The 26,983-nt window shown below is 34.6% G+C and overlaps 1 protein-coding gene and 2 long non-coding RNA genes across 3 annotated transcripts; 2 read left to right on the plus strand and 1 right to left on the minus strand.

The window, feature by feature from the left end:
* Positions 1–345: 345 nt before the first annotated feature.
* On the plus strand, positions 346–6,866 carry LOC146937876 (uncharacterized). Its single transcript, XR_015033329.1, has 3 exons — positions 346–470; positions 3,984–4,058; positions 6,496–6,866. It is a non-coding gene; the product is annotated as an uncharacterized LOC146937876 (long non-coding RNA).
* Positions 6,867–7,356: 490 nt separating this feature from the next.
* On the plus strand, positions 7,357–10,101 carry LOC146937877 (uncharacterized). The gene is made up of 2 exons (XR_015033330.1): positions 7,357–7,540; positions 9,839–10,101. It is a non-coding gene; the product is annotated as an uncharacterized LOC146937877 (long non-coding RNA).
* A 991-nt stretch (positions 10,102–11,092) lies between these two features.
* Positions 11,093–15,235, minus strand: LOC146937878 (uncharacterized). Its single transcript, XM_085749547.1, has one exon. The coding sequence runs from the start codon at positions 15,233–15,235 to the stop codon at positions 11,093–11,095; it is 4,143 nt and encodes a 1,380-aa protein (XP_085605673.1).
* Positions 15,236–26,983: the final 11,748 nt, after the last annotated feature.

The raw sequence follows: 26,983 nt of genomic DNA on the forward strand, positions 1-26,983 counted from the left end.
TAGAATAAATTACATTCATATTTTGTACATGCATTGTAATAATTTTTGTGACATATATGTATAATTCGTTTAATTATGATCAGGAAGACGATGTGATACATGATGCTAACCCAATAACATTCATATTTCCAAATAACAACAATGAAAAAGATGAGAATACTAATTTTCACGGCGGGGATGATAAAAATAATAGTCCTAAACATAATGATGATACTACCATCAACATTGCTATAACAAATGAGGTAATTTGTACATTATTTCAAATTTTAATATACCTTTATTAGAATATTTTTGCACTTCATTGTTTTAAATTCTATTAATAACTTTTTAACCAAAAATGAATTTAGATTTCAAGTCCACTTGCTCAAAGAAGAAGAAAACGAAAAATCCCAAGAGGGCTTTCAGCTGAATTGATGAAGAATTGGGAAGTTACGGAGAAACTAAGAAGCGACGGAAAGAGGACTGATAAGGTATTTTGTCAATTTTAAAATGAATACTTTTGATAAAAAATCATGTAATTTGGGATACCACTGGAAATGACTAATCATGAGTTTGTTTCTCCTATAAAATATAAGCATGCATATAAGAAAAACTATTTAAGGAAATGCATTACAAAATATTAATTGTAAGTCATTTGGTTTAATTGAAAATAAGTTTATTAGACGTGGGGAGTTAAAAAAAGTTCTCCAGATAATAAAAGAATATTGTAACACCCATACTAAATTTGTCTTAATATTTAGATGAGTGGTAAACATAGGTACTGGATACATTAAAATTACAATCAAAATTTTTGTTCGAATGAAATACATCAAGTACATAGTCTCATACATCTGACAAACAAGTACAAACTGATGAGTACATATCATAGAACTATGCCTAAGTAAATATGCACAAACTGAAAAGTACACAACACATATAGGATAGTATATGTAAGACTAATATGAGACATGCATGCATAAATCATTCAGCTTCCTTACGCTTACCCTGTTCTCGAGCAACATGAACATGTGAAAAATAAAATAAAGGGAATGGGATGAGACAAACAGTGTCAATGAGTTTCACCTATCCTACGTTGTTGGTTATCTTGTGGGAAATTTATAATTACTATCAGTCGATAGTCATTCTAGGATTGATTGTCCATACCATAAGTATCATATTCAATTTCATTTATATGCAGTTAGGGTGTATCACACAAATTACCTGAGTTGATTTTATGGAATGGTTATTGTGAGCAGTACAAAAACATTCTCATACACAATCTGACTAAAATCCTATCATATCAGGCTAGATCATGTAACTCGTCTTATCGTCTTGTAGATTTTCCTCTCGGGGAAATCTCACATGGCATAATCTAGAGCCTCAAAAGACACAACTTATCATAACATATTTTCTATAAACATATCTTGATCAATCCTATCTGAACATATTCTATTCAAAGCATAAACATAATAGTATTACCAAACATAAGGAAAACCTATGTTTTCTCGTATTTGTTTTCTCTCGTTAATGTTCTGATTTTGTTTTTAAAAATATTTTGATTATTAAGTTCATATTTGTTCTCAATCCACGTCTAGAAAAGGATTTTCTAGAACTATAAAATAGACCACCTTCTTAGTAAATAGAATTAATTTTAAAAAATATATAGTATCTCGTTTAGTGATGTTCTGCTTGCTTAGTGAGATTGATAGTACAGAAAAACAGGGTAGCTAAAATAGGTTTAAGTGAAAATAAGTTTATTAGACGCAGGGAGTTAACAATTTTCGTTGAGAAAATTAAAGAATATGATAGTTGATAGTTATATATTAAATAAGAATGTTTAGCTAAAATAGTTTTCAAGAATGTTGAAGTTCAAAAGCTATCAATGACGTTCTTATGTTCTATATACAAAAGGATGTTGTACCTTGTTCGTAAGCTCAATTATTGTATGAATTCCTTTAAAATATAGTCTCATACATCTAAATCACCCCGCTTTTTCAATTTGAATTTTTTGAATTTCCTTTGCCTGTAATTTTCTTAGAGCCACTCGTTGCACAAACCTCACACACGTACTCCACATACATGTTATAGATTACTTTAAGTATTGTCAATATCCAAACACCGCCACTCACAGGTCGTTTAATGTGTTTTGTCTGTAATCTCACATTGCAGGAAAACTTCCAAGAATGTCGCACATCCCATAAGTGCTCTAAATCAATCATGATTAACTACGAACTTTTAATATTATTAAGAGCTTAAAAAAAGATGCATATTATCACCATAGGTAGTACAACAAAGTTTTATATCTTCACATCCTTCTCACCCCCTTCAATTTTAGTATAATTATATACTTAATTCTAGTATTTTTATTACTTAGAAGCATATGCTACGAGATTCATGTTGAATATGTCTCTTGTAGAGTTTCTTGTAGGGTATTTTTTATACCCTAATTTGAGTTTTAAAGTATAACATTTAGTTTTATCAAAGGATATCTCTCCCAATTCATTGTAGTTTGGGATGAGAAACAAAAAAGATTTTCAGTAGTGATGATTAAGGATCATGAGGGTGAAAAGTAATGAGTAGTGCACAATTCATGTTAATAAGAGGTTCCTATCATGCTTATAGAAAAATCAAACATATGATTAAGTTGAACTAACGTTAAAATTGAGGAATGCAACTTTGCTTTCAGTAGAGTGGGCCATAAGAAATCCATAGTTACACGTGCTTAATGTTTATACTATTTCACCTATAGAGTGGACAACATCTAGTTCCCATATCTTGTGAGATTTTCCCTATTCTCAAAAATAGAATAATAATATTTTTACCAACCTATGTAGATGTTTTAGTCGTATCCATTTTGAAATCAAAGTAGGATATGAAGCCAAAAGATAAATATCGTTTTATTTCTCTACCACCCAAAAACTATGTCCTTTCTTTACTTTCCCTAACCCTGGTCATTGTCACATCCCTTCCCTACCAATCAAAACCTCTTTTGTTATCATGTAGCTGTTGTTCGTGGAGGTGCGATAAACTTTGAAATCCGCACCTCTGATCCACCTCTCATGGGTTAGATTGACTCTCTCCAATCGCTTTCACCTCTCTCTTAATATACCTCTCATGGAGACACCGACCTCTCTCTTAAACTTTATTTTCTCTCTCTGAGCCTGTCTCACATGGGATTGATATCCTAGATTCTAGTGGGCTAGTCGTTTTTGAGTCGAGATCGGGAGTTAGTGTCTAGTTCCAAAATTTTGAGCTAGTTATGGTGTTTTCTCTGGTAAACTGGGAGTTGAGGGGTGCCTTAGTGATATGCTTCTCGAGTTTGGTGGACCGATCACTTTTGATTCGAGATTGTGGGTCAGTTTCTCAACTCAAGTTTCTTAGATTGTTTTAGTGTCTTCTCCAATGGACCAGAGTTCGAGTGATGTAGGAATAAGTAATTTCTCAATTGTTTAATTGGGCTTAGTTGTGGTATTGTGAAGTTGTCATTCTTTTTGCAGGGGTTTTAATCGGTTGGGTTGTTTTTTGGATGGGTTATGGTGAGCAGCAGTCGATAGGTGATTGAATTTTGTTTTTATGATCACTTTTGGGTAAGTGTGAGAGGTTTGACTTTGATATAGGTTTTAATTTTAGTTTTGATGGTTATATTTCTTATTGGTGTTGAAGGTAGCCCTCAATTTACGCGATGTTTGTATTAGTGTTGTTACCTTTACATGTTTTGGCGCTTTTATTTTGTAGTTTCTATCTGTCGGTCTTTGTTCCTCTTGTGCAGAGACTTTGCTAATAATAATATTTGTTGTTAGGAAAAAAAGTTCAGAAGCCAATATTATTTTACAAGAATTACATGATTTTCACCTAAATTTTATGTTTTCCCAAATGATAATATTAGTCATCCCATAACCATTTTGACATGTCCCAAACTATTATTATATCAACATCTTGAACACGTTTTCTTATATTTTCCTACTGACATAATCAATATTTAATTAATTAATGTTGTGTTGCAGAAATATCATCACAAGAAGATGCGCCTTACGAAGCGGTCCCTGAAAGCTGTAGAGGAATATGAGAAAAAAATCAAAGTGAGTACACTCTTTTTGAATATACTATATTCATGTTTAACCTTTTAGGTTGTTTTTACTGAATGTTTAACCTTTTCAGTTATTATAGAATAATACGATACCAGAAATATTTTAAGAAAGATTACTAAAAATAATATGACACCAAAAATATTTAAAGAAAGATATGCTAATAATAGAAAAGAAGAACCACGTACTAATCCAAGTAGTCTCAATAATATTTAAGACATTTTTAAAGATTAAATATTAAAAATTCAATTTTGACTTTTCGTAAATAAAGAAAGTTTATTTTGACTTGACTTTCAACGATTATTTTATTTATAAAAACAAAAGTTCATAAAGAAACAATTTTTATAGTTTCTTTTAGCTTTGACTTTCAATGCAATATATGCTCTTTTTTGGTAGTGTTACAATGCAATATATGCTTTCTTATTGAAATAAAAGTTCTTATTTCAAATGGGTTTTTTAATTTTTATTTTTAATTTGGGGAAGATTGAAAGTATTATTAATTAAAATAACACTAGTGATTATCTTAAAATTGTCTCTGATGAGATTCAAACTCTGATTCTTGAGTTTATAAGATTAAAATCTGACTATTGAGTCGACACCTCTTGGACAATATTTTTTAATATTATTAAATAACTTTATAGAAAAAATGCCAAATTGCTCTAGAGATGTATTATATATATTGGAAAAAGCAAAGGAAAGATTCACATATACTTGATTTATTTTGAAACTTTAGCATTATTCATCACTAATAATTCTAAATGCAGTTTCAAGTTTTGATATTAAAGTTTTGAAATTTTAGTAGTTGCATTTTTTGTTGGGTTAAATTAGTTTTTTTTATCCCTATAAATATATTCAATTTCGTTTATAGTCCTCATAAAAAAGTGACATATTTTGGTCCCTATAAGAAATTTCAGCATGTAGTTTTAGTAGCTGCTAAATTAAAATATGTTTTTTTTTATAAACTAAGAGAAAATGACAATAGAGGGCATAAAGGATGTCCAACTAAGTTTGTAACCTATTCTATACCTTTTGTCAAATGCTCATATACATTATTAAAAAAAGAGAAAAAAAATACATAAAAATTAAGAGGATATAAAACCTAACCGAGTCGGTCCAAATGAATCAACCCCTATAGGGTAATACAACCAATAAGAACAACATATTGGATCCAACCCTAATGAATTCAAACAAAATAATTGGGTTTATAGCTTGGCGAATGAACCGTTTGTCAAGACTAACTGATCATGTACCATTAACTCCCTACTACATCAGCAGCAAGCATTAACGACTCTTTTGAGCCCCAAATTCATGTGTCCAAAAAAGATGAACTAGCATATCACGACAGTCTGAATTCACTAACCAACATAGTGAGATGGATATTCAGGCAGTACCTGTGTGTCTCGGAGGCAAACTCACAACCTCGAAACCTGCATATCTCAACAAACCTGGACAACAATTAGAGAGTCTAGGAACGAGAACACCAACTTGACACAACAACACTTGCTTAACAGACCCTCTCGGATTTTCTAGAAACCCATAAAACTTGAAATTTTCAATTGATGGTCGTGAACCTGATCGTCAACACGATAATGAATCCAAAACTAAACAACTCATAGTGATCAACAACAGCAAGCTAACATCGCCATTTCTGGCAAAACCATTTGAATCCCCCAACGCGTGAACGATGCTAGAAACAAACACACAACATTGTACCTGCTCCACCATGAAAGAGGCCAGGAGAGTCGTCGAAGGACAAACCAGATTTGAGAACAGAACTAAAACTGAATATGAAATTGGAGCACGTTAAACATCAACACAGATGAACAGATCTCCAAACAAAAAATAATGCACGTTTATGAAACTATCTCTCATCACATAACACATGTGAGAATTTGGAGCACTCGCGGCGACAGCAGTGGCACTGTACTGGTGGTGCTTCTAATTAAAACGTGTTTAATTATGTTTAAACTTTTAAATTTTGGAATGATTTTTTACATACTTTTTTAGAAATTATAAAAAGTTTTTCCACAAAAAAATTAGCTTAAACTTTTTATAAGGACCAAAATATGTCACTTTTTTTGAGGACTAAAAACAAAATTCGCTATATATATATGGACTAAAAACTTATTTAACCCTTTTTTTAGTACTTTCTAGTATCTTTTCTTGTCAGGTTTAACATTTTTAATTATAGTTACAACTTGTTTTGAATCATGGACTGAAGCGCATTTCTATAGCCTCTGATGCGGTTGTTGTTGTTAATTGTATTAATTTCAAATGTTGTATTGCTGCCATTGAAGCTATCATTCTAGATTCTTAGTTATGAGTGACATATACATTTTATTACTAGTCATAATAAAATATGTACTATCAATATAAATTTGGTAAGATGATCTTAATTTCATTTTTATATTTCTAATTTAAAATTTTTTAGGAGAGACTTGCAGAGAAACAAAAAGAAGATGAAAATATGTCAATCCATGTTGAAGAGTTTATGGCAGAAGCTCACTACAACTTACTTCATTGGTTTGACCAATTGCCAATCTGTGTTGAAGAGTTTATGGCAGAAGCCCACTACAACTTACTTCACTGGTTTGACCAATAGAAGTTTGGTTATATATTGTTATGATTTCAATAAATCTCCTTTGGTTAAGGTGACACAAAACTCAAATATTTTGCTTGAGAACAACAATGTTTTTTTTTTTTATATTTAATGATGGGTCTTGTTAGTTTTGGTGGATATGAATGTATGTTATTGCTCACTTTAAAATTCTTAGCTCATAGCTATTGTGGTGTGTTTGCCTCCTCGGACCGAGTTTAGGTTGAATTAGTGGGTACATGAAAGGAAATGACATTATATCAGACATAAGCATTGAATGGGTGGATACTTAAATGAATAATGATAGGTGCATTATTTGTTGGTGACATTTTGTACGAAGGCTCGATGAGATGGCTCCTGATACATATATTATGTAGTAAGGTATTCGCGGTGCAATTTTGATCCAAAAATTCATCTTCTTGAAAATAAAAATCATATGGGCGGTTTGAGCGGTGCTATATGACACGACACCCTTCCCCATGAATTTGTATGATAAACGGCTACACACATTTTTTTCAATCAATAGGCTTGAATATTGATATTAGTTTATCCGTTTTAAAAATAAAACAATAAAGTAAATGCTAAAACTGTAATATCCCACAATTAGAATAAAAATTGTGGTCAAGTTAATGGTAATAAATAGAAATGAGAGATATATTTGGCACTTTAGTAATTGAACCTATTGAGAGGGTAAAAAAAGGGGTATTTTAGCATCACACATATTTATACGATTGAAAACCTAGAGAAAAGTAGATTGAAGATAGAAGAATATTTAAGGTTGGGTTCATTGAGTGAAGATAAAATTCGATAGAAAAATAGTAATTGATGAAGTTAGAAGAACATTGAAGCTTGAATCATCAATTCCAACCTAGAATTAGAGGTGAGATTCCCTTCCCTTCTTTCTCATTATTTTAGGATTAAGGGTTTCAATAAGTGGTTTTGGGGATTTTAATCTATGAAGGTGAAAATCATGATGCGTGTTAAGTACTATTGGTATTATTTTGTTACAAGTAGATCATTGTATCAGTTCGTTGTTATTTAATTAGTTTTTGTGTTTGAAATTTGTGTGCATTCCATTTGTATAGATTGATCGAATTCAAAGGTGCAAAACAAGTATCAGATTGGTGGTTATTCCTTCAGTATTTTCACACACAAAAATGAATAATGATGTTAAATTTAGTACAGGTGTTGCCGAAGCCATAGTTTCTCATATTTATATTCAATAATATTGGAGTTATCAATTGTAATATCCCACTTTTATGATACGAAGAATTACCTGTTAACGATAGATTAAGCGTGTTTAAGACTAGGGGTATAATGGTAATTGCGCTTGAGGGACTATTTAAGGACTTTAGTCCAAATTTTTCACACAATCCTCTTCACTTTCTCTCACTAGGGTTTGAAAGAAAGTTTTTCTCTCCCTTCTCTCTAGAAAATCGATCCTCACCATCCTTCTTCTCCCATAATCTTTGTTTCATCTTTCTCCTCTTTGAAATCAAGCATGAGTTGGTTAGGGTTCATGGTTTTTGGTTAATGATATGATGAAGCAAACCTCTCTACTCCTCTCTACTCATGATTTTCCTTTAATCATCTCCTAATCTTTCAAGAAGTTGAAGTTTAAGCAAGGCTAGGGTTTGGTGTTTGTTGGTAACAAGTTGGAAGCAAGCTTCTCCAACATCCATCTCTTCTCTAGGGTTTTGGTCTTAGGGTTTGCTGTCAAGGTTTTCAAGTTGTGATCTTGATTTGAGGTTATTTTAAGGTGAGTTCTTAGTTAGTAATCCAACCATGGGATGTGTTTAACTTGCAAGGAAAACTATATGTATTTTTAGGGTTTATGTGTAGTAAAGTTATCCCTTTTTATGCCATGCATCTTTATACTTGTGAATACTTGTTCAATAGCTGTTTTACAGGTTCTATATGACTTCTAGTACCATGGTATGCCTTGGGGGACTTTGTATTGAGGTTTTTGGGTCCAAAATGTCATTTTTACATGTTCTGGACTGTCATAACTCGCCACGGCGAGCTATTACTCGCCACGGCGAGCTAGAAGTCCGAACAGGGGGTTCTGCTCGCCCCCTACTCGCCTCCCACACCATTTCACTCGCCATGGCGAGCAGACAGTGGGGGAGACTCCTTGTTTTGCTCGTCATGGCTGGTATGGGCGTTTCGTGGGCGATTTTCTTAGAGCAACACTTGTAATAACAACCCCTCTAATCAAGACACCAAGGCATAGTCTTTAAAAATGTTTCTTGAGCATTTAACAAGTATTTGCAATATGTAAATGAGCATGGCATATGAGATTTAAAGCATGAGATGAACGGGTAGCAAGTAATAGCTAATTTTGGAATGGAACTAGAGCCTCGATGTAGATATCGAGAACTAGATCATTGATCGTAATTATATGTATGATAAGTGCGATGAATAATCTTCTACGCTCATGAACTTATATGTTATTACTCTAAGGATCGATCAAGGATCCGAGTTAAAGGAATATAACTCAAGTGGTTATAGATTAATCATTCATGTATGCATAAGATTATGACTAATACAAGATGTAGGTGTTCGTGTCTCTCGCTATCCACGTTGGGGGCATACGAGAGGTTCTCGACCTAAGGGGAACGGTTCAATCCGCAAGGGACCCGCACGACACCGAGGGAGTCCGATGTAAGTACATCGGTCATGTATGGGAGTGTACTCGGGGTTACTCCACCCGGGACTCTCCGTAAAACGAACCAAGATTATGTTTGATTGTTCAACCCTAACATAATGATATAATGAATGTGTTCATGCATGATTATGATATGATGATAGATATTAGCAAGTTATAAAAGATTGCCAAGGACGATCTTAGGATACCCTATTCATCCGGTATAGGTTGTGCCATGATTTGATTCATGTTTAGGCTTAGATACATTTAGCGTATCATAGCAAAGCGGTGCTAGGAACCATTGACCGCCATGGCACGTATAAGAATATCAAGCCTATAACAAATTAGGAGATATCTAAGACGGATTTAGCTTGCACGACCGTCTAAGGTACATGACCACACACGTATAATCAACTGCCAGGTTGTAAGGTAGACACGTGATAACCATAGGTTTCCCCGAGGTTATCACTAGCCTAGGGCTAGGAAGAACTCACTGAGACTTTATGTCTCACCCAACTCCTTTTTGTTCAGGTTCACAGGTTGTGCAAGGAAAAGGTAAAGAAAAAGTCTTGGATTGATCGTGACTTCATGGAATCGCTATGTTGTGAATTAGGGATGCATATGTTATATTATAAGATGTGTAATTATGAATTTTGTATTTACACTATGTATGACAAACTTTGGTGTAATAATGTAACATAGAAGCTTTGGAATGATGTTGTAACCAAACTTCCGACTTGATGTCGTTTAATGTATTTGTATAATTAATGTATCCAATGCCAGTTTAACGCTTATTTGAATATTCTAGACATTTTCAAATTTAGGCGTTACATCAATACTATTGTATATTGTATGCAATCTCTATATTATAAGGTACACTAGACATATGTGTACCTTGTTGAAATTGAAAGGTCCTGGACTAAGAAAATTGGTAAAAGCAAGAGTAAAGAATATTGATTGAATGATAATTTTGTATACATGTTGATGATAAAGGAGAAGCAGCTTATTTATATTCAGTTCTTATGCTTTTTATATCTTTATTGGTCTTGCTCTTATTTCTTACTAGCGGAAAGACGGGCACTATCGTGCCCGTCTGTCTGCTCTTTCTACTGCGCTAACGCATGTGATTATTTTATTATGCTTGTTTGTATAATTTTGATTAAAATTTTTAAATTTTTAAATATTAATGAAAATTATTGATATATTGATTTATAAACAAAATATTGTCAAGGCATATAACAAAATTATTTATGAACTCAACATATTTTAGTTTGCTTGCATATAAAATAAAGATAAAATAATTATCATTTATTGTTTATTCTAATAGTAATTAGTAACATCATAACATAAATGTATAAATGACATGTTATGTAAAAGAGACATTGCTATGATTGCGATAAAAGAATATCTTTAAAAACTACATTTTTCGAAAAGTATCTCCATCTTCTGCGTCTATTTTCCCTTCTTTAATTAGAACTTTTGTTGAATTTTGAGAAACTCGTCTTCATAAAGCTACATATAATTGAAATTTTTTGAAAACATGATGTGGAAGATAGATTCCGACATTGGGAATGGTCTGCCCTTGTGACTTATTTATGGTAATAGCAAAACTCAGTCTAACGGAAAACTGTTTTCTACTTTTTTTTTTGTGATAAAGCTAAAATTCATATAATAGCCAGGTGCTGCCTGAACCACATACAAGAGAATCCAGAAAACAAAGAACAAAAACAAACAGCAAAACAAACCAAGACCCTCCCCTAACCAACAGAGAGGGAGGGGAGGCCATCAATTCATATCTAATCTATAAAAGGGTAAACCATGTTGATCCCTTAGAAGCAATGAAGCCAGAAAGGAAGGAGGTGAAGGCCACCATTGAGTAGAGTATAAGGATAAACCCTGTCCATTTTTAGCCAGCGCATCTGCAACCATATTTCCTTCTCTAAGAGTGTGAATAAAAGAGCAAGCAATGCTTCTACAGAACCTCATACAATTGTGCAATCTGGCTCTCATTTGCCAAGGAACCCCAACATCATTTTTAAAGGCATTAACCACCCTTATGGAATCAGTTTCCAGACATACATTCAGCAAATGCATGGTTTGAGCTTTTTCCAGAGCCAACATGCTAGCAGAGAACTCAGCTTCTAACGGAGTAGCATAACCAATGTTACTAGATAAAGCTCCAAGGAAGATAGCATTAGAGTCTCTAAATACCACTCCAATGGAACCACAGGGCTGAGAACCAATTGAGGATCCATCACAATTGATTTTGACAACTCCATTGATAGGAGGCTTCCAGGAGATAGGTTGTGTAGGAATGACACTCTTGAATTTGAAGGGGATGTTAAACAGCCTAGCCACTTTATAATCTGTCATAGAATAATTTCCCTTCACTAGATTTAATTTGTGACTGAGTTTGACTTCCACAAGGATAGAGTTGAACAGACTGGACATAGCCTGGCTTCTGTCATGAAAATATCTCTGGTTCCTTTCTATCCATATGGTCCAAATTATATGGATGATAGCAGAGTTTAGTAATTGTTGCACCATTTTGCCTCCAGAGACAGCAGTACCAAGAATCAAGTGCAGGCAGCTTGACAAATCAAGAGTAATGTCAGTACCTTTACTCAACCATTCCCAAAGAATGCGTGTAACAGGGCAGGCAAAGAAGATGTGATGAGATGTTTCAGCACTTTGCAGACAAAAACAACAAACTGAGACAATGCAGCAACCTCTTTTTCTAAGGTTGTCATCAGTTGGAAGTTTATTATGAATAATCCTCCAAGTGATAAAAGACCTTGAGGGAGGGATGTAAGGATTCCATAGGAGTTTAGCCCATAGCACTCTCTGGCCAACACCATTTAAATCCCTATATGCAATCTTGTTTGTCAGTTCTCCATTAGAGGCAGATGACCAACACAGCCTGTCAGAGATATCATCAGCAGGAATGATTATCTTGTGTATCTGAGAGGCTAGAGCAGGATCTTTCTGCATCACAAAAGCAGGAATACACCAAGTACCCTCAACTATACAGTCTGCAACTTTCATAGAAAGGGAGGATGTGATAGCTGAAGGAATGTTCCAGAGATCTACAATGGAGTTAGCAAGCCATTTATCAGTCCAGAAATGGATATTCTTTCCATTTCCCACTGACCAAGTAGAGTGGTTTAACACCATTTGTATCTGTTGTTTCATGCCAGGCCAGACTGAAGAAGTCAGATAGTGAGTTTTAGGTTGGCCATTTCTGATATACCTCTTCCTTCCAATTTGGGCCCAGTGCTCATCAGAATTCATCAATTTCCAAGTTAAGTATAACAAAGATGCCTGATTAACTTTGACAGGGTCCTTAACAGCTAAACCACCCTCATCTCTGGGCTTGCAAACATTGGACCAAGCAACAATGCAAACCTTTCTATCCTCAATATTTCCACTCCATAAGAAGTTTCTCATACTTTTAGCTACTTCATGAAGCAAACTTGCAGGCCATTTGTATATGTGAAATGAATAAGTGAGCATGCTACTAATCACAGCATTTATAAGTTGAACTCTCCCCATAATTGTCAAGAGGCTTCCCTTCCAAGCACTCAATTTCAGTTGGATTCTAGCAACAATGGGCCTCAAATGGAGAGCCTTAGGTTTCCTTTTAAAAAGAGGAATGCCTAAGTAAATGAAGGGAAGGGACCCATGACTGAAACCTGTGATTCCTGCTATAGTATGAGTTCTAGATAAAGATATGTTCCCAGTGTAGAACTTGCTTTTGTGAGCATTCAACAGTTGCCCTGAATACTGACCATAGAGCTCAAAGAGATGCATAATATTGTGGACATTGGCCAAAGTACCTTTGCAAAATATAAGTATGTCATCTGCATAGAGACAGTGACTAGGTATGAACAGATTTCTAGTAGCATTCATCTGTGTTATTCTTCCTTCCTGAACCATGGAATCAAGACCTCTACTAAGGACTTCTTCAGCAATACAGAAGAGAAGGGGTGAGAGGGGGTCCCCCTGCCTTACCCCTCTAGTACAATTAAAGAAACCAACAACTTTACCATTTATGTTTATTGAAATTCTAGCTGAATGGAGTATAGTAATAATCCAGTCACAAAAAACCTGATTAAAGCCAAAACAATGAAGAACATGTACCAAAAACTTCCAATGAACTATGTCAAATGCTTTCCTGACATCAATTTTCAGAACTAAATTTCCCCCATAGGATTTCTTGTGCAGCAGGTTAACAGCTTCTGAAGCAGTCATAATACAATCATGAATGTGTCTCCCAGGTATAAAACCCCTTTGATGTATGGAAATGATTCTAGAAGCTATTATCCCCATCCTATCAGCTAAAATCTTGGTAATGAGTTTAAATTGGAAATTGGCCAGTGCAATGGGCCTAAAATTATCCAACTTGTCAGCACCAGACACTTTAGGGATAAGAATCAGCAAGTTGGAATTCAAATTAGGCATAATGTAGTTGTGAAGGAAGAAGTGTTGTGTAGAGTTAACAACATCATTACCAATAATATGCCAGAAGTGTTGGTAAAAGTGGCCAGGGTACCCATTAGGTCCAGGAGCAGCATCTCCATTTAAGTCAAAAACAACATGTTTGACCTCCTCATCTGTAGGTATGGCAGTTAGCATAGCATTGTCTTCAGTAGTAACTATATTAGGAATGTATTTGTCTGGTAACTCATTTTCTATTTGAACAGAAGGAGCAGAGAAAATATCTGTAAAGTACTGAAGCACATGAGCTTCAATTTCCTCTTTACTGCTGAGAGCTTCATCCCCATTTTTCAATAGGCTAATGTAACTTTGGGCATCTCTGATTTTTGTTGACCTATGAAAAAAAGCAGTGTTCCTATCCCCCTCAAGGAATCTAGCTTGCTTATTTTTTTCCTGCCAAAAACTGTTTAACAAATGCAATGCCTGGCTGTAACTTGTCAGGCAATCAAGTTCAGTCTGTGATCTTTCCACACTATACCCCAACTGGTCAATAGCCAACTGAGCTTCACTGAGTTGTTGTTGAGCCGTATGAACCCTATGATGATAATTTCCCACAACAGTTTTGTTCCACAATTGAAGTTTGGGCTTTAAACTCTTTAACTTGTAGTGCAATATGTGCATAGGAGTACCATTGCAAGTGACAGACCAGTGATCAGAAATAATGGTTTCACACCCATCAATATTGGTCCATGACTTAAAGAACTTGAATCTAGGGATTACATCAGTAGGAGGGGTCCTCTGTAAAGTCAGCAGCAGAGGAAAGTGATCAAAACAGGTTCTGTTAAGTGTGTTGCAGTTAATGACAGTCCAATGATCAATCCATTTATCATTACAAATAGCCCTGTCCAGCCTTTGTGCAATAAAAGCTCCCCCATCCCGTTTGTTCACCCAAGTATATTTAGCACCAAAAGTATCCAGGTAAATCAAAGAGTGTATGCCTGTCCAACTAGAGAAATCAGTGCAAGCTGTATGAAGAGGAGCTCTGCCCCCCTGTTTTTCATGAGCGCCCAAAATAGAATTGAAGTCTCCTATGAATAGCCATGGCCCGGGATTATCAGTAAGTAAATTGGAAAGAGATAGCCAGAGAGCTCGTCTGGTAATGTAAAAGGTGGATGCATAGATAGCTGCAATGTAGATAGAGACTCCTTCCTGTGTAAAGGTGAAGGCTACGCATTGAGGATCATTGAGCAGAATAGAGATGCTGTGTTTTTTATGCCAGAGACACCAAAGAGAGGGAGTATTGTTGTTGTTGTTGAGTACATGATTGTGCAGATCCAGTTTCTTCCAATACCAGGAAGGTATGGAGTGGAAAGATACCAAAGGCTCAGCCAGAAACAGAAATTCTGGTTTATGATTTTTTATCATATGAAACAGATGGAGTTGAGTTTCTATGTTACCAACTCCCCTTATATTCCAGTAAAGACACTTCATTGTGTAATGTTGATCTTGCTATTATCTGTACTGCCAGCTTGTAAGCTGGTTTTGATAGACTCCTGAGTGTGCTTAGTGGAATTCTTATGTTGAACCTGATCCCCAGATGTGTTATTGGGACTCTTGTGTTTCCTAGGCCTTCCTCTTTTGGATTTCTTCACCTGATCATGAGGAGATACCAAATACTGACTGGCCTTTGGAAATTGAGACTTATTTCTATAGGCTTCAGAATCAGTTTCAGGGTCACATGTACTATCAGTATCCACATCCCCCCAAAATTTGGTCATTATCTTACCATCTTTCAGACATGCAGCAGAGAGATTTGCAGGGCCAGCAGTGGAAAGCCCCTTCCTCTTGTCAAGGCCTAAGGTGTCATCATAGGTTGTGATAGGATGAATTACAGGCTGCAGAGTGATGGTGTCTTCCAAGCCAGGATCCAAAGCTGCACCAAGTGACACAGTAGTAGCATTGGGGAATGACAGCCTCCCAATAGAGCTACCCTGAGCTAAGGAAGAGGGATCTGTAATGGGGGATGCCCTCCCATCGACAGGGCCCAATAGAGGGATACTTGAACTCGCAACAACAGTGTGTGATTTCCTTTGTACCAATTTGCCAGGAATCTCTACTGTTATGCTATGAGTCAAGTCCTCCTTCCCTAGGGAATGATCTTCCACAATTGGTTTTTTATCAGTGTGCATATCCAGTATAATGGGAATAGATTCCATATCACTTGGTTTAGCCTCCCCTAAAACATGTTCAGTACTAGCTTCAAGCAACTCAAAGGAATTATGGAGTGTGAGGAGTGTTTTGTCCCCAATGTTCTGATTCTGGACATTAACCAGAGGGTTATTGGTGAGAATGTCAGTGTCCTCAGGGGCTGAAACTTCACCTTCTTCAACATCCTCAAAATCATCAGCTGAAACAAAAGGAACCTCATTCTTGCCAGTATGAACAGAAATCTCAGCAGACTTGTTACCAATTGCTGCTGTATGAAGGTGAGCTTGTGCATTCACAACTGTACTGGCACCCCATTGACAGAGAGTTTAGCATTGTTTTTATGATTCAGATCAAGTTTGGGCTGGGCTCTTTGATTTGTCTTGGTAACTCTTTTGGCTAGTGGAACATTCAGATCAACATTCATCTTGGAACAAGCCTGAATACTGTGCCCTATGGATTTGCAATGTGAACAGAACAATGGGTATTTTTCATACTGCACCATAATTGTCAAAGCATGCCCTTCCCTCTCCACAATCACAGATTCGAACATCTTTTCGCTCAGATTAACATCCACGAGTACTCTAGCAAATAACCCAAAACGCCTATTTTGAGTTGCTTCATCAATGGTAAGGGGTGTACCCAAACCGGAGGCAATTTCGAAGAGTGTTTGCTTTCCCCAGTATTCATGTGGTAGCTGCATCAGTCTCACCCAGACTTGTGCGTGCGTTTGAGCTTGAGCTTTTGGTGTGAAATCTTTTGTCCAACGATAGAAGCGCATGAATCCTGGTTTCAAATTGACCACTCCAATTGCCCAAACCTGCTTCATATCTTCAATCGAACTGAAATTAAGCTCAAAGAAACCCTTACCCAGAGGAATCAAGCTCCAATTTTGCAATTGAGGCCATAAGTTGCTGAGCTTCGCTTTCAAAGCTTGAGTTGTTAACGGATTATCCCCTTTGTGCATAGTCAATCGACCATGGAGGTTGCATTAACACGCAGCTAGTCCAGATTCATATGCAGCTTGTGAGATTTTGACTCGAACTGAAGCTCCCATAACCACCTTGGAGGGTAATTGAAAGTTTTCGCCGGAAACAGCGCCGGTGAGAGCTTGAGCAAAGGATTTGTTAGAATCCATAGTGTTCATCGTTGCATCAGTTCTTGTTGTTACCGTCGAGTCAAAGGCCGCCATAAATGGCCATGGACACGCCATTGAGAAAGTCGAAGAAGCTTCGCCAGAGAAAAAGCTTCGAGAAACGGAACATCTCCAAAGAACTTGGAAATGGAGGAGAATCAAAAGACTACACAGTGGAAGAGTGGAGAAGTGCCAACCACCGTGAGACGGTGAGAAAATTGGTGAAAAAAGGGAAGAAAAAAGCTTGTCGGAGCTATGCCGGAGAGATGCTAGGTCGCCGGGAAAAAACAGTTACGGTGGCTGTTTTCAGAGAGAGAGAATTTTTCCATCAAGTATTTTTCTTCAACTGCAATAATCACAAAGGGAAGTCATGAACTCGCATTTGTCTTTATTTAATTATGGGCAAAAATGCTCTTTTTCCAGCATTGCTTCCTGTTAGGATTTCCACATCCAACATATTCTTAAATAAACCACAACATAACAATCGTGTCCCATTACCCAGGCCATATCTAGGGTCTATGTTTCGCAACAACATCAAAGGTGCATCTTTTCTTACCTTTAAAATATGTGGTGTTATACTTCCTTGAGCAATTGAGTTTAAGAAGTCTTGGTTATATAAGTTATTTTGAACTATGAACTGTGAGCATCTCATTTGTTCATCCATTGTGATTTATTCAGTTCTTTGTGGCAGCATATCAGGTCTTGGTTAGGTGTGGCAGCATATCAGGTCTTGGTTAGGTGTTGCAGTTGGTGATCCACGCTTCATCAACGACCATTTCACTCAATTTATTCATTGCACATGTCATTCAAAGAAGCGTACATCTTTTCTTCAGCTAATTTGGCTGTTGGGAGTTTGGTTAGTCTGGAATGAGCGAAACAATAGGCTCTTTAATAACATCCAAACCCCAATTGTTCGGATTGTAGACAAAGTTAAATTTCATTCATATTGGTGGCTCAAAGCTAAAAATATCATGTCTGGTATGGTTCCCAGAGATGGTGGTCGGACCCTATGGTTTGTCTCGGCTTCGACTGGCCTTTGTATTTGTATTTATGTCTTGACTCTTGGCTTTGTGGAGTGGTCCCGTTAATACACCTTGTGCTATGGATAATACACTCCAGTGTTAATGTATTCCATTTTTTTCTTCTTCAAAAAAAAAAACAAAAAGAGGGAAGCCAACTTATTAATATTTAATATAGTGCTAACAAATCTTTTTCTAAAATATTTTGAGTCCTAATATTTTTTTTTAGAGGATTTAAAGTCCAACCTTTAACATTATTTTTTGCTTAAGTTTGTTACTAATATTTTTTTAGAGGATTTAAAGTCCAATATTTAACATTATTTTTTGCTCACGTTTGTTACTAATCTTTTTTTAGAGGATTTAAAGTCCAATCTTTAACATTATTTTTTTCTCACGTTTGTTACTAATCTTTTTTTAGAGGATTTAAAGTCTGATCTTTAACATTATTTTTTGCTCACGTTTGTTATATTTGTTTTAATATTTAAATTTATTCTTATCTATTTGTTACACATGTTATTTGTATTTTAAATTAAGGGTATTTTTGGAAAGAAAAATCCAACCCAAGAGTGCTAAAAGGGGTATTTTTCATTATATATAGTATAGAAGTATAGATAAAATAATAAAATAATATGGAAATATTGTTTTTTGTGGAAGTGATATGAAAATACTTGACAATCTTTGTCGGTTGTATTGAGTGGAACAACACAGATGTACAACATAAAAGCGGATGATAAAAAAGTAACATGAGTTTTTGTTTTGTGCTAGTTTTTTGTGAGTTTGATCTTTGTTTAACGGAGGTAAAAGAGGGTTAACGTCACCGATTAGTGACATGAATTACTAATCCACATGTTATTTTATAATTGGCTATTTGTATTTAAAATTAAGGGTATATTTGGAAAGAAAAGTCCAACCCAAAAGTGTGCTGAAAGGGGTAGTTTTCTTTATATATAGTATAGATATAGTATAGATATATATTGATTTATAAACAGAATATTGTCAAGACATAAAACAATTATTTATGAACTCAACATATTTTAGTTTGTCTGCATATAAAATAAAGATAAAATAATGATATTTTATTTTAATTCCAATAGTAATTAATAACATCATAACATAAATGTATAAATGTCATGTTACGTAAAAGAAACATTTCTATGATTGTGATAAAAGAATATCTTTAAAAACTACATTTTTGATAAAGTCTCCATCTTCTCCTTCTATTTTTCCTTCTTTAATGAGAACTTTTGTTGAATTTTGAGAAACCCCTCTTGATAACGCTACATATAATTGACCATGGCTGAAAACATGTCGTGAAAGATAGATTCCAATATTGAGAATGGTCTGCCCTTTAACATTAGTTTTTGATCACATTTGTTACTAATCTTTTTTTTAGAGAATTTAAAAGTACAATCTTTAACATAATATTTTGCTCACGTTTGTTACTAATATTTTTTTCAGAGGATTTAAAGTTCAATCTTTAACATTAATTTTTGCTCACGTTTGTTACTAATCTTTTTTTTAGACTATTTAAAGTTCAAACTTTAACATTATCTTTTGCTCACGTTTGTTACTGATCTTTCTTTTTGGAGGATTTAAAGTCCAATTTTTAACATTATTTTTTGCTCACGTTTGTTACCAATCTTTTTTTTGAAGGATTTATAGTCCAATTTTTAACAAATTTTTTTACTCACGTTTATCACTAATATTATTTTTAGAGGATTTGAAGTCCAATTTTTAACAATATTTGTTGTTCACGTTTGTTACTTATCTTTTTTTTAGAGGATTTAAAATCCAATATTAAACATTATTTTTTGCTCACGTTTGTTACTAATCTTATTTTTAGAAGATTTAAAGTCCAATCTTTACTATTATTTTTTGTTCACGTTTGTTACAATTGATCAAAGGTTAAGGAAGAGTAACTTATATTAATAAAATAATAAAATAATATGGAAATATTGTTTTTTGTGGAAGGGATATGAAAATACTTGACAATCTTTGTCGGCTGTATTGAGGGGAACAACACAGATGTACAACATAAAAGCGGCTGATAAAAAAGTAACATGAGTTTTTGTTTTGTGCTAGTTTTTTGTGAGTTTGATCTTTGGTTAACGGAGGTAATAGAGGGTTAACGGGGACGATTAGTGACATGGATTACTAATGCACTTTTATTTTATAATTGACTATTTGTATTCAAAATTAAGGGTATTTTTGGAAAGAAAAGTTCAACCCAAAAGTGTGTTGAAAGGGGTAGTTTTCTTTATATATAGTATAGATTACACAACTACGCAGTAAAATATATTGATTATATCATATATGAGATTACTATGCATGTAGGTAGTACGAGAGGGAATGATAAAAATGACATTTCAATTATGGAGTAGATAACGATTACAGTAAACTTTCTTCAGTATACTCACACTCATGAGAAGTTGCAAACACAATGATGAATGAACGCAAGAACGAATAAATCTTATGATCATATTATCAAATCTAATCTATGTGAATGTCTTTTTTGTCCTTTAGTGTGAGCAACTTGTATTGCAAGCTCGGAGTCGCTGTTGTGATATGGGTTTGTGACCTAAGATGCGGCCTTAGTGGTTATTTATTCATTCTCTGGGAATATTTTGTGGGTAGGTGTGGTATGCTTGTGTTTGTGGGGTGCGTGTCCCAAACGTGCCGACTCCACAGACGTTATATCGTTGCATTGATGATGAACAGTTGTGCTTGTTGGCGACGTTTGGATGATATGCTCATTCAGTTAAGATGTGACGTAATCAATAGGATATACCTAGTTAACTAAGCACACTGTTAACACCATTGTTATAAAAAAACGTGACTTAAGTCCCAAAATCCTGGTTTTTGCGACTTTGTGTAGCTTCAACGACTCAAATCCATAGCAAAGTCCCAAAAACAGGCAAAATCCTATCAAAATCGCACAAAATCGCATAAAATCGTGAAATCCGTTCAAAATCGCAGGATTTTGATGGATTTTGAAGGATTTTGTTCATTTTTTTATAAGGGTCAATTTTTGACCCGGTTCATAAATTGACCCGATTTGAATCCATGACCCGGTTCTATAAATACCCAAAAGGCCAAAAAATTTCTTTCTTTCACTTCCCCCACACTTACTCAATAGTTACACGGGATTGTTCATATAATTGGCGATTTATTCGTGATTTATGATTACAATAAGCTTTGCCATTAAATATTTTGTTAGGCCTCTAGTCTTTGCCTTGAAACTTAATAGCGTTACTCACTTGTGGTCAAGTATTTTGTCAGGCATTTAGGATTTGCCTTTAAGTATTTTGTCTAGGTTATTTAGCATTATTATGACTACTAAAGAATATTTGCATATAGGCTTCGAGTCATTTATGTATATGTATTTTGTGGACTTTGAACTTTAGTCATTTATGACTATATGCAATTTATAACATATATTTAGCATTATTTTTGTTTTGGTAGAATCCTCGATTTTGATAGCGATTTTACGAGTCCCGACTTTGCTATCCTATATCGATTCTACAAAAGTCCTTGAGTAAAATCCTACGATTTTGATTGCGATTTTACGAGTCCCGATTTTGCTACTCCCTTTCGACTTGAAGTAAAGTCCCGATTTTGATAACCTTGGTTAACACAATAAAATCTCCATATTATGAGCACAATTTACATAAGACTAGAAATCAACATGCATAGTAAGAAGAACTAAACATGCCATGAACACTAAGTCATACAAATCACACCACAAAAATACATTTAAAACATAGTTTCCATTTTTCCAATTTTTGTTTCCATAACGCATCAACAACATAAAAACTCAAGAACTCAACAACATAATGATTCAAAAAATCGCCAAATAAGAAATTTGGCGGAACAATATTAATGAGTAACAAAATTTAAATATTCATTTATGAGAAAATATAACAAGTACGTACTTTATAAGTTCTTGGACAACCAACTCATGTCAGGTTAACTTTTTGATTCTTCTTTCAATTCCTGAAAAAGTAAACAAGCTTCAGAAATTACTTCATAATAAATGCAAACTATTTAAACATGTCATTTTCCACCTACAAGTCAAAATCAATATAAACCCTTCAGAAATTTCCATTTTAATTATGGCTCATACACACACAAGCTTCTCTATCCGACCCAGAACAGTTAGGGAGGAGACTTTTCTTAATAAGCATAGTCTTAATGATGGCAACCCTCTGATGATGGATCTTTATCCCCAAAACTCTCACTGTCAAGTCAGTCACCGCATGCAATCCACACTTAGATAAACTGAGAGAAAATATTTTCTACTCTATTCTAATAAAAATGGGTTTTTTCTTGTCAGTTCAAGTCAGTCAATGTCTGTGTTGGGTCCTGTGTCCGGTATCCGTGCTTCATAGGTCACAACATATTACAAGGAATTGCATCAATTTTTAACCTGCTTCCTAAACTTACCATGCATGCACAATGTTGTTATTATATACAGCAAGACAAATTTTGTATTAAGAAAAGGATGAGTCTCACCGACTGTTTTGATGGTTTTGTCAACTTTTTCTGAAGTTCTAAATTACTATCAGAGTCAGTAGCTGAGTTATCCTGATCCACATTCTTAGAGTGCTTTGGCATGCCATTCAGGTCCAACGAATCATCTGAGAATGCATGAGTAACTGGAATATGAGTAATTTTGGAATTGGAATATGTGTCGGTTGAGAAACTTGAACTCGAAACACATTGGTATTCCTTTCAGATGGTTTTGGGAAATCATGACTCCAAGTAGGCCCTTGATAAGTTGGTGAGACCATCCGTGATGTTCGTGGTGGTGATGAAAATGGTATTCCAGATGCTGAACTTGTACCACGATGGATCCTTTTTCCGTCATTCATTTTACTATTTCTAAATTTAGGCCGAGAGATGATTACTTTAGGATTGGTTCTTGCTATAATCTGCTCTGGAATATTTGAAAAAGCATTTCTGCTGACACCGAGGCTTCGATTTTGGAGTGTTTCATTATTGTGAACCTTCACTGGTTGGATCATATTCGCGGTGGATATCTGCAATTGCGAACCAACTTGGTGTTTCATTTCAACTTTTCCACTTGAGCTGAACTTGATTAGCTTGCCTCTAGAATCAAGTGACAAACCATTGAAGTTATGATCCATGTTGTAATTTCTTACTCCCTTCTTCTCCTCTTCAAGCAAGGAACAAGATTTACCAATCATATCTGCATTGGGCGCCTTATAGGTCCTTGAACTTGCATTGCGGTCCGCAGCTGAAGGCTTAGAAGATTCAGATTTAACCACTTGTGTGTGTATGCTATTAATCCCCCCCTCTTGAAATGCAGAAAGTGGTCTAGAAACTTCAACATTAGGCGAAAAATGCACTTTAGTCGTGTCGCCTTTATCAAACTGAATTAAATTATTATCACCAAATGACACCTTGGACAATGATTTACATTTCTTCACTGGCTTCTTTGATTTCTCTTGTTTGGCACATGATTTCAAGATATTATGTACAGCTACTTCTCCTGGAGTATTTTCAATAGGACAGACCTCTTTTCTCTTGTGCATGTTCTTGGCAATGTTTTCATCATTTGTCTTTACTTTCAAGTTTGCTAGGTGGTTTAAAATCTTTTGTTTGGCACATGATTTCAAGAAATTGTGTACAGCTATTTCTCCTGGAGGATTGATCACTGGATTTTGCAAACTTTAGCTTAGCAGCATCTTCATGAAACATATAAAGTGAATCAACTCAATTAAGCATATCAACTCTTATCATAAAGTATGTTTAATGACATGTAAATTATGAAATTAGTATTAAGAATAATATTTTCCTGAATTTTGCTTTGATATATTAAACTTTTTTAAGATATCATCAGTGAACTAATTTTAACATCAATCGTTTAAATATTTAGTTTTTAAATCATCTACCAACCAATACACGATTGATGATCTTAAAAAACAAAATTTATTCTGTTTGCACAATTTTAAACAGTGTCGTGAAACATATAAAAAGAACAACCTAATAGATGATTGAAGCAACTAATTTTGTCAATGACAACAATATATTTCAAAACAAATTTACTTCTAAAAACCGAAAGCATGTGTTAGGAGTCTCACTCTGAGTAGAAAAGAGTGTTCAATGTGGTACTTAAGCCATGAGGTTATCCTACTTTAGGTTGGACTCTCTTCATGGGTTTAAGTCCTAACAACTAGTGCTCTCTTTCAGAGTTGGACCACAGAAAGGCTATCTATGGATTGGATTAAGGTATGCCACCGAAGGCTAAGAGGTGTGCGAAGCCGCAAAAGAGGCAATGACTAGCATCATGTTAGCGCTGATAAAGTGAAAGTCGTCGCGGATATCGGCTCTTAAAAGACATGACAATGTTAGGAATCCCATATTTGAATACATAAAAGTGTTCAATGTAATACTTAAATCATGAGGCTCTCATATATTAGTCTTTTGGTTTGATACCTAAATCATCTTTTCTAGAATGTATCTTCAATTGAACACTATTTTTCTCTCAACATTTACTAGCTACGGATTTCAAATTACCTCAAAAATCACTCGGTTTCTTCCACATTTCTACACCACCGAAACTTTTCGCGGATAAAGCACCACATAAAACTGAATTCACATGGAATAAGCCATTATAGTGTATTAAGTTCATTAGTAATTTTGTATACATTTCATACTAACCCTCCTGTTCTAAAGGGAAAAGGACTCTAATAATTCATAGTTCAGTCGAAAAGTAAGTAATGTTTCGTCAAATTGTAATTTTCATGTTGAAATTTTGTAATTTTGGCTACCAACAAGGAATAGAATAAGGTAGAGATGCATTGAAGTCACCTATTAGTATACTTGGTGTGTGACAGCAGCAGAAAAATCATTGCATTTATTTTTGTATTTGGATTGGAAGGAGGCTAGGCTTGATGGGAGTCATGCAGCAGGCGCAAGCTTAATTCAATCAATTAAGGAAAGCTATGGAAATGCAAAAATATGGCAGTTTTGACTTTTGATAGCAAAATGAAAGTCTTACTGAGATTGTCTATAGGGGTAAATGTTGATGGAACAATTGATAAAAACTAGAGCAGTGGGCAGAAGTAGGGGATTGATGGGTTTGGTAAATCCTAAAATTAAGTGTTTTTATTTTTTTACAAAACGAGGATTTTTGAAGTGTAAAAAATAAAATACTTATAGTAATTTACTCCATTGTTTGTCAACAAAAGTTTGGTGTATCTTGTTAACAATTCAGTTCAGATTAGGGGTGTTCAAAACCTAACTAACCTAATAGAAAAACCGCAAACCGAACCAATCCAAACCGAAACCGCAAAAAACCGCATTTGGTTCGGATGATGTATTCGGATCACTTTTTTACTCAACCGCATGGGTTGGTTCGGTTTGCGGTTTTGATTTTACCAACCGAACCAAACCAAACGCATTATAAGAAGAACACTAATTAAAATATATATCACCTAGATTAATACTCATAGAAACTCAATGGAAATTTTAATAAAATGACATATTTTTTCTCGTTAAGTTTCTTCTATCCTTTTTCTTTCAAAAATGTATTTATGTGCTACTTGAACTATTATAGAATGAGAAAAAAATTAGTCTTTTGAATTTCTTACAAAATTGGTTACTTTTTGTCCACGTTTTAATTTGGTCGACGTAGTTGAGAACATTGTTATATGAATAAAATTGTAATGTTGGATGAAATTGAAAACATTACTGAAAATATATTGTGTTTTAACTTTTTAATTTGATTTTAATGTTAGAAACAAAAAAAAAATCGTTTAAAAAAAACCGCACCAACCGATCCAATACAAACCGCATTGGTTTGGTTTGGTTCGGATTTTATTTTAAAAGTCAACCGAACCAAACCAATCCGCATCCATTTTTACTTTGCAGTTCGGATGACTTTTACCCTCAAAACCGAACCAAACCGCACCGCGAACACCCTAGTTCAGATACATCAACTTTTGTTGACCCAATTTTTTCTTATAAATAGGACCGGAATATAGACCATTGTTTTCTAGGTCCAAAATTAAGTGTCACCCTAACAAACAAAAATAACCTGAAATAAGTGTAATGTTTGGTTTTTAATTTACTATTAATTATTTCCAAGAAAATACAATTAATTATTTAATTTTAATTATACTCCTAAATTAAAATGACACTTTTTTTTTTAAACTCGGTATCTGATCCACAGACCGACTAATGCGAGAGGACTAATCCCATCACCCACTTGCGAGAGCCCCATTCTAAGTCAGAGCAGAGCTCTGTATGGACTTGCCCACCGAAATTGGCAATTAAAATGACACTTATACGTCATACAATATTAAAAAGAAATTTCTCTTGTTCGATAAGTCAAGAGTAAGCTTAAACGGCACGGAGAGACAGAGAAATCCCAACACCATTGGGATTCTAAGAAACCGTACATTGCCACTTATTTATAAATATATTAAAAAAAGGAAGATAAAAATACATACAAGAAAATAATATTATAAAGCAATGCATACCTTTATTGCAATTCTAAAAAGTAATTACTCTAAAAAACTAATATTAAAAAGTAATTAAAAGTAATTCATACCTTCGTTGCAGTGAATTCTTTTACTTTCACATCAACTTCACTTTCCATCGCGTCTTCACGGTCACTAACTACATTCATTTCCGACGTCATCATGAGAATCCTATTAAGCGATTCCAGCTCAGATCTATGTGCTTCAAGTTGTTTGGAATTAAAATTCGATGCCAATGTAAGTATATTTAATGTTTATTTTACTTCTTTTACTGTTTATTTAACTTATTCTAATTATAATTTTACTTATTTTATGTTAGAATTAAAATTTATGTTAGAATATATTTAATGTTTATTTTACTTATTATTTATTT

The sequence above is a fragment of the Medicago sativa genome, chromosome 3 (assembly GCF_051527215.1).
Source record: "Medicago sativa cultivar Bolivia chromosome 3, Bolivia_mono, whole genome shotgun sequence".
In the NCBI taxonomy this organism is placed as follows: Eukaryota; Viridiplantae; Streptophyta; class Magnoliopsida; order Fabales; family Fabaceae; genus Medicago; species Medicago sativa.